General features: G+C 33.3%; 1 protein-coding gene across 2 annotated transcripts; it reads right to left on the bottom strand.

Moving 5' to 3' along the window:
- Positions 1–3,330: 3,330 nt before the first annotated feature.
- Positions 3,331–7,478, bottom strand: LOC112328826 (uncharacterized). Of its 2 annotated transcripts, XM_024609758.2 has the most exons (5): positions 6,868–7,471; positions 5,511–6,787; positions 4,234–4,647; positions 3,743–3,975; positions 3,331–3,652 (listed from the first exon to the last, which is right to left on the bottom strand). In XM_024609758.2, exons 1-5 carry the CDS (start codon positions 6,984–6,986, stop codon positions 3,398–3,400), a joined length of 2,298 nt encoding a protein of 765 aa, XP_024465526.1. In that variant the 5' UTR covers positions 6,987–7,471; the 3' UTR covers positions 3,331–3,397. The 2 variants fall into 2 exon arrangements, with proteins under 2 accessions (XP_024465526.1, XP_024465527.1); XM_024609759.2 differs by lacking the exon at positions 3,331–3,652 and having other exon boundaries at positions 3,928–4,075; positions 6,868–7,478.
- Positions 7,479–8,244: the final 766 nt, after the last annotated feature.

Raw genomic sequence — 8,244 nt, 5'->3', positions numbered from 1 at the left:
ACGAGTACTATGAAAGAGTTCATTGTGTTATAATGTATGCAAATCTATTTTGGAATGTTTGTACGAGCATTATGAAAGATCTACTATTGTGTTATAAGGAATGCTAAATTAATATGAAACGTTTGTACGAGTAATATGAATGATCTACTATTGTGATAAAATGAGTGTTAAACTGTTATAGAATGTTGAATGAATATTATGATTAGCTTCGGCTAATAGCATCCTAAAAGGATGGCTGGGATGAATTGATGATTAACTTCGGCTAATGGCATCCGCGATGGATAGTCGGGTTGTGTTTGATGATTAGTTTTGGCTAATGGCATCTTAAGGGGATGATCGAGATAAATTGATGATTAACTTTGGCTAATGGCATCCTAGATGGATGGTCGGGTTGTGTTGGTGATTAACTTCGGCTAATGACATCCCTAGATGGATGGTCGGGTTGCGTTGGTGATTAGCTTCGGCTAATGACATCCCTAGATGGATGGTCGGGTTGCGTTGGTGATTAGTTTCGGTTAATGGCATCCTAGAGGGATGGTCGGGTCGAATATGATGTCTAGCTCTGGCTAAGGGCATCCTAGATAGATGGTTGAGTTAATTATAATGATTCGCATCGACTAATGGTATTCGTAAGAGATGACAAGTTTGATTTTGTGATTAGTTTTTGTTAATAGCATCCAAGACGGATACCCGAGTTTGAATGTTGCGATTAGATATGGTTAAAAGTATCCAAGGTGGATGACCGGATTAAAGTGAAGTAATTAACCCCGACCGATGTTTAAACTTCGGCTCCACAACTCCTATGTAGATTGGGGCGTATGAGTGAGAATAATACACTTAACGAAATAATAAGGATTGTACAATGCATATGAGAAGTAAAAGAAGAAATGTACCCATTCTAAGTTGATAAGAAAAGTAACGGTAATGTTCTTCTAGTTGTTTATTATCATGTTGAGATTATTTACAATTCTTGTATCCATGTTGTTTTGTAACAGGTACATCACACAATCAAGGTGCGTAGGAAAGTCTGTTCCATGGGTTCACTTATTTTGAAAGGTGCTATGTAATAGTATGTTTTAGGTGTTGTGTATTTGATAAGAACGAACGAACTAATTGAATATTTGACATTCAACACTTTTGTAAAGATTTGTATCGAAAATTGTAATGAAATACGGATACGAAAATACAATCTTGTAAACATGTTGTGGTGGATGTATGTATGTGATATTTCCTTTTTGAGAATGTTGTATTATGAAATCATATGAATATTGCACTACTCTAAGAGATGAATTTTGTTACGATAAACCCTAAATACCATGGCGAGAATCTGTATTGTCACTTTTATGGGATGTTGATTTACATTATCCTATGTGGGTTGTGCCTTGCTAATGAATGGAATGCATTTATAAATTCACATAATGATATTGTGAAAAGTAGCGAGAACCTAACGACTTACAAAAAAAAAAATTCCACTGATTTTTTGCTATGAAAAAGCCGGGTTGTTACAATAACTATGTTTTTTCCTCCTAAATTTAAATCATTTGAATTCTTGTTGATTTCTATTTTTAATTGTTTTAAGTTTGTATTGAAAAATCATGTTGTTAATAAACAAAAGTCATAACTATGTCAAATAAAAAAAGGAAATGCATGAATAAAATGACAAGATTTTGATTGAATAAATATATTTTTTTACTTTAGAATTTAAATCATTGAAATTCTTTAAAATATTTTATTTAATAAATGTTAAATTAAATAAAAATAAACTTTGAGAATAGCTCTCGGCTTTATGTGGAATAAAAAGAAAGTTAGTTTTGTTATTTTCTGAATTACTAAGTGAGAGTAACAATTCAACAAGGGAGAATAGGGCATCCCACTTTAATCCATAACTATTGCTTTTATTCTTGTAAATTCTTCTAAAAATTTTACATGTTAATGATCAATTATTATTTTACAAATGTAATTATGTCCAAAACATTTTGAAAATAATTTCTAGCACGAAATGTTAACATGACTGCATTATGTATAGGACTATTTTACCCTCATTGAATAATACGAGATTTCAAGATTAATGATTCAGCTGTTTATATATATATATATATAAACAAAAATGTTTGTATAAGAAAAAAAATCAATCAATTGAAGTTTTTTTTATCTTATCTATGATACATCATTTGCCACTTTTATGATAAAACTTGCAATTCAAACAACAAAAGGAAAACTTTAATTTATGAAAAACCTAAAAAATATTAAAAACTAATATTGAAAAGGCTAGAAAAAATAACTTTTGAAATTCAAAATAGAAAATAAAAAACCATGCCCAAAACCCCCCCTCTAGGATTTCATTGAAATTATATTTATTGCAAAACTTAACAAATAGTATTTGAATGTTTAATATAACTTTTATTAGTGCATAATGTATGTGCGAAAAAGATAGTGAAAGAAAAGATTGGTTTTATAGAGGGTTTCCTTCCTTTCCTGTGATGGACCATACTGTTTGTTGTAACTGGGCTTCTGGCCGGTATAATCTATGGGTTTATTTCTAATAGAGTAGAAGGATTGATAAGAATAATAATAATTAAAAAAAAATACTCTACAATGTCTTAGACGTTGGAAAGATGGAGGGAGAAAACTAAGAAGCAAACAATTAGTATGTTCAATATTCCCCTAACATTATTCACACATTCATTAGAGATGCATTTTCCTAACATTATTCAGACATTTATTAGATGTATGTTTACGATGAATAATCATTTTTTAAATAAAATTACATTAAAATATTTTTTGAACATCTAACGTATTAAAACAATTGAAAAAAATTATGATATTTAAAAGTGATTAGTAATGTATTATTAGTTATTTTTTATACCTCTTTGAATAGAAAAATAGAAACAAAAAAAACAAACTCATAACATAACTAATAAAATGTTGCTAATTATTTTGAATATCATAAAATTTCTCTTGAAAAAAAAAAATGATTTAATATGTTTTTTTAAGTAAAATTTAAAAAGTACTGCAAACACTCTCGTGATCAAGGAGTTAAGATTCCTTGATGTAACATTTCATGGCCAACATGCATACCCTTTATTTTGGAAAAAGCGTTCCCTTAAATGAAGCTTTTCACAGTAGATAATCACTGGAATGGCATGATCCTTCCATCGCTCAAGAATGAAAAAGGGCGATCTTGTTGATTCTGGTCCGTGAAGATACCTTCATAGTTCATAGGGGTGTTTTTTTTTTCATTAATATTGAAATATTTTCATTGTCACAAGCAAAAAGAGCTTGTGTGATAAATCTTCTAATGAACTCTTGCAAAATACAAAGGATGCAAACTAGAAAAAATGCAAAATTCCTTTTCCTTTTCTCTTAAGATATCTTATATGCAGTGGGCATGCTATTATCAACATGGAAAAAGCAAAAATGAATGTTCTACATGGATCTTCCGGTTAATAAAATTTATCTTGCTCAATTTATTGTGACACCACAGTAGCTGATCCGTTGTTACTTTGGACATGTTCAGAACCCTTGATACTAAATTTATATCCACTTGAGAGAAGAAGCAAAGAACTTGATCAGAGTTGTCCCCTTGATGTTTTTGGAACTTCTTCAATATGCAGTTTCCACTTCTCCAAATGTCTTTAAGCCTTTTCTCCTTCTGTTTTCCCGTTGAGATACCAAAAATTAGTAAACAAGATTACATGGTTAGTACCTAAAGCAATAGATGGAGAAGAATTATGAAGCTAACCTTTTGAAGACTTGTTCGAACTTCTGTCAATAGCTCTAGCTCAGTGGGATCTTGGGGTTCTATTTGAGTTCCCTTGCGACCCTTTGATATCACATTTTCTGCATCTTTATCAGATCGAACAAATTGCCAAAAAATTCTTATTGATTCTTCCATGATCTCTACTAGCATATCACTTGTAATTGAATCACCATCTTTTCCTTTTCCTCTTGCCTTTTTATCCTTCATACTGTCCTCTGCAAAACAATTAAGCTTTTCTTCTTTTAATTGGTATGCAAAAAACTCTCCCGAAGGGCCAGACTGGATAGCTTTTAATGCTGCTTTCATTCTTTTTGCCTAACAAATCAAGAAATGAGCTGGTTTATCTATTGTTATTTGTAGTCCCATCTAGCTTAATGTGTTATTCATTGGTATAGTCAGTTGAGGGCATAAAACAACCATAGAGCACGTCACTATCAATGGATATGCACATTCATGATAGTTCAATAGCTTACCTCTTATTACTGGAACTTGAAGGAGATTACGCAGCACACATCGATTCTTGATGTAATTTTGTACCCTTGGACCTTCAAAAGGTTCATTCTCTATAAATCTCTGCAACAGCACTTGAAACTGTTGAAATTCACCAGCGACTTCATTGTAGAGTCGCATCCCATAAGGGTCAGAATCCCATAGCTCTAGCGCTTTTTCATACTGCCAAAGAAGGATTTCCCATGAGAGGCACAGTTGCCCAACATACACCACTTCCAAATCGTTATGCAATTCCCTAATAAAGTTCACCATCGGGTCAGAACTGGACTTTTTGCGCTTGCTTAGCAGGAATTTCTGCGAAAGAAGGGATGTCAATGCTGGAGCTGAAGCTTCACGCCTTGTAATCGATTTAAGTGGGTCCTTCGATTGAAGAAAGCCTATAGATTGTGATGAAGCACGAGGAACAAGGCACTTATGAAACTTGAAATGTAATAAAGCAGGAGATGTAATTGACCACTTGTGCATATAATACATAGATAATATATATAATTATAGGTTAAAGGTCATTTTAAATCATGCACGTTTCTTTTCCAATTCCACTATTAGAAGAAGATTGTTTGCAAAAGAAATCATACTTAGAAAATAGATTACGTGGAGCATTGAAGTCAGTGCAAGATTATTTGAAATGTAGCAGAGAATTGAGATTTAGGTAAAGCCATTCCAGTGAATGAAAGATAAAGGTTGGTAGAATGACATTAAAGATTAGCCATCTGCATCTTCAACTAGCTATAAAATGAGGTGGCCCCAAATGAATAAAGATAGGTTTATCTTTTAACGTGGATGGATAAATAGCTTTAAAGGAGGAAAGCAACAGAAGCATTCTTGACGGTGCAAGAGAATGGAACTCGTAGAAGGATTTTACTAGCCATGTTAACATCAGATACCATGTTGTGTATGCATGTTTGGGTAGTGGAAAAGGTCGACACAATTCGGTTCAACCTCCTAGTTTTGTGTAATTACTACTCTAAATGCCTGTGATATGAGCAGGAACCAAACAAACTAGATTTAGTGGGTCCTTGTAGTTGCCCCTAACTTCTAAAAGACTGCAAAGGTAGGTTGTGCTATAGCTAACACTGATTAAAAGAACTTAATTAGCAGGTTAATATTGATAGTATCAATAGAAAAAAAAAATTGAATGCTTCTTTTTAATTGCAAATTGCAAAAGAACTAGAAAGGAAAAGATAGAACATCTGCAGAAAGAAAAGTTGAATGAAGAAAAGGCTAGTGACATGTAACTTACTCATTGCATACATCTTCTGGTAATTCAAGATATCAAATTTCCGCATTCTTTCTCTGTAACTCTTGTAGAACTTGTGAAGCTCACCCATTCTATCTTCATGCTGGAACTTCTCATCAATTTTCCATGGCTTCAAATCTTCCATTATTTTCGGTGATTCGTCTTCTTCTAAAATGGTTGGCAGACCTGTAGCTCTGACCTTTTTCAGTTCCATTTTGAGCTGTTCTATCAAATCTTGATGCTCCCATAAGGTTTCCAAGCCATTTGAATCCTCGGAATCGGCAGCCGAAGAATTCTGAGAATTGGACTTTGGCATATCTAAAATATCCTTGGCTTCATTTTCTTTGCAGCCATGTTCCTTTTTACTGGAATTGTTGTTGTCTTCAAAATCTTTGCCAGACAGCATTTCTGTGTCTTCTTCTACTTTAGCTGGATTCTGCACAGCCTCTTCTTTCTTTTCAATCTCTTCCATTATGTTACTATCTTCCTCATCAAAATCATCGGCCTCGTAACCGGCATTCAAATTCTTCAAATCTAAATACTCTAACTCCAAATTTTCGTCGGTTGATTCTTCCGTCTGCCCATCAATTTCCTTCAAAATATCAAGTCCAAATACATCTTCAAAATCTTTATGTGACAAGAACCCATCGCTGGTTGAAGCTACATAACGACTCATAAACTCATGGCTTGAAACAATAGAATCTGAAAGAATAAAGTCCTTCTCTGTTAGCAACGGAGCATCATCATCTCTCGAAGCATCATATTCATCACGCACACTATCTGCAGAAATCTCTTTTATTTCTTCACGAACAGATTCTGCTTCTGATTCTGATTCTTTTTCTGCAAAGTCCTTATCAGATAAAACCCCATCCTCCATAATCTTTTTATTGGCAAAAAATTCACCATTAGAACCCGCATACAACTCTTTCACTGTAAGACTAACAACCTCCGGCTTCTCCAAGTAATGACTGAAATCCCTCTCTGACAAGAACTCGTACTTGTTAGTGCTTGTAGGAGGTACCGAACTCAAGAGAACAGGCTCATCTTCCTCTCTATAAGTTTGAAACTGGAATTTGAAGAAGAACTTTGGTGTTTCTTTTTCTTCTAATTCATCAACTTCTTTCGTCTCCATAAATTCAGAAACTCCAACTTCTGGTTCCTTGGCTTCTTTTTTACTTGGCCTTTCCTTTTCTTCTAATTCATTCATTTCTTTTGCTCCCTTAAATTCAGAAACTTCAACTTCTGGTTCCTTGGCCTCCAAACTTTTATCGCTCTTCACTCTGAAAAAAAGGAATTTAAATTAATAGACGCAAAATTAGAGCACTTCTAACAAGGTAACTAAAGAAATAAAACTGAGTACCTGAACATGGTTCTATCGAAGAAACCAAACAGAGAAAGGAACAGAGTGGAGACAGAAAGCCAGAAAGAGGCTGCAAAAGGAAGTAATTTCTTATTAAGAAACGCATTAACAGAACCCATATTCAGCAATCGGAATTGAGAGGTGGGCAAAAATTTATTTTAGGAACCCATCAATATAACTCTATTAATCTGTCTTTTTTTTTTTCATCCTGAAGCAAAAACAGAGGAGTCCTTGAAGCACTGATTTCTAGTTTGAATTCTTGAAAAAAGAATGGACTTTTCACCTATAGAAAATAGAAAAGCAAAAATTTTTGCATGGTAAAATTTAGAGAAGTTGAAGTCTGACCTAATAAGAAGGGATTGTTTAGCTGAGAGGAGAGGGTTGAGGGAAGAAAAGAACATGTCAGCAACTAGGGTTTTGGAGCTAATCTTCGGTTGCTTAGAGCCTTGGAATTCTCAAGACCGTTATTTGATTTAGATTTTTAGAGAAGAACTCTTCAGTTGAAGGGTCCTTGTTTTATCTTTCTATTATTTCCTGAACAGAGGTCTCTTCTTAACTCTAAGGAGAGAGAGAGGGAGAGAGAGGGAGTTGGGTTAAATTGAAAGTACACGCTTTGTGACAGGTTTTAGAGTGGGAAAAACATACCAAACTCAAATATGGAATGGGAATGGGATGCAGTGGCACTTAGATCGGTAAGAAATAAATCGCATATGGCTTGGAAGTTGTGACAAAAATTAGATGGTGAAAACCAAAACAAGGGGAGTTAGGCCAACACCAAAAGAAAGCAACGAAGCAGTTCTCAAAATATCAATTAAGCTTTTACATGTTTTGTTTTATTTTCCTTTTGGGGTTTAGAAAGTTTCGGAGAGTCCATTATTAGGTCAAAGAAGAAGGGAAAATTAGGAGTATAATGTTTTCTTTTATATATTAAGAAATATGCATGGTCCGAAATTTTCTTTAGAATAAAAGTAGATTTCTTGGAGATATTGGATTCGTATAAGATTAACCAATAGACATGTGTTATCCCTTTCTCATTAAAATTTCAATTGGAATCCCATGTGTTACAAATAAAACTTCTTACCGAAACTAATCCAACATATAATATATCCCACAAAAAAGAACGGGCTTTATACAGACATCTAAGAGAAAAATGAATAATTAATTTAGATTAGGCATAGCGATTCCTTAAAAGAAAAAGATCTATCTACAATTCTACAAATTCGAAAATCTGTTAAGAAATCCATACCAATTTTTTTGAACATAATTTTGTTCTTAGCTATAAATTTATTAAAAACAAAGAGTTATGTACATACAATCCTTTCTTTTATTTTATGAATTTAAATATTAGGTTTGCACTAAGAAAATTTGATAAATTCT

Source organism: Populus trichocarpa, chromosome 4, assembly GCF_000002775.5.
Source record: "Populus trichocarpa isolate Nisqually-1 chromosome 4, P.trichocarpa_v4.1, whole genome shotgun sequence".
Classification (NCBI taxonomy): domain Eukaryota; kingdom Viridiplantae; phylum Streptophyta; class Magnoliopsida; order Malpighiales; family Salicaceae; genus Populus; species Populus trichocarpa.
The sequence above is the reverse complement of the archived record's forward strand: the minus strand, read 5'-3'. Positions and strand labels throughout refer to the sequence as shown.

Excerpts from the sequence above, each read along its gene's own strand:
- LOC112328826 (XM_024609758.2), bottom strand. The coding sequence starts at position 6,986 with ATGGGTTCTGTTAATGCGTTTCTTAATAAGAAATTACTTCCTTTTGCA. Across the intron at positions 6,788-6,867 it reads TTCGATAGAACCATGTTCAG|AGTGAAGAGCGATAAAAGTT; the intron begins GTACTCAGTTTT and ends CCTTTTTTTCAG. Across the intron at positions 4,648-5,510 it reads CCAGAAGATGTATGCAATGA|GCTTTCTTCAATCGAAGGAC; the intron begins GTAAGTTACATG and ends CACAATCTATAG.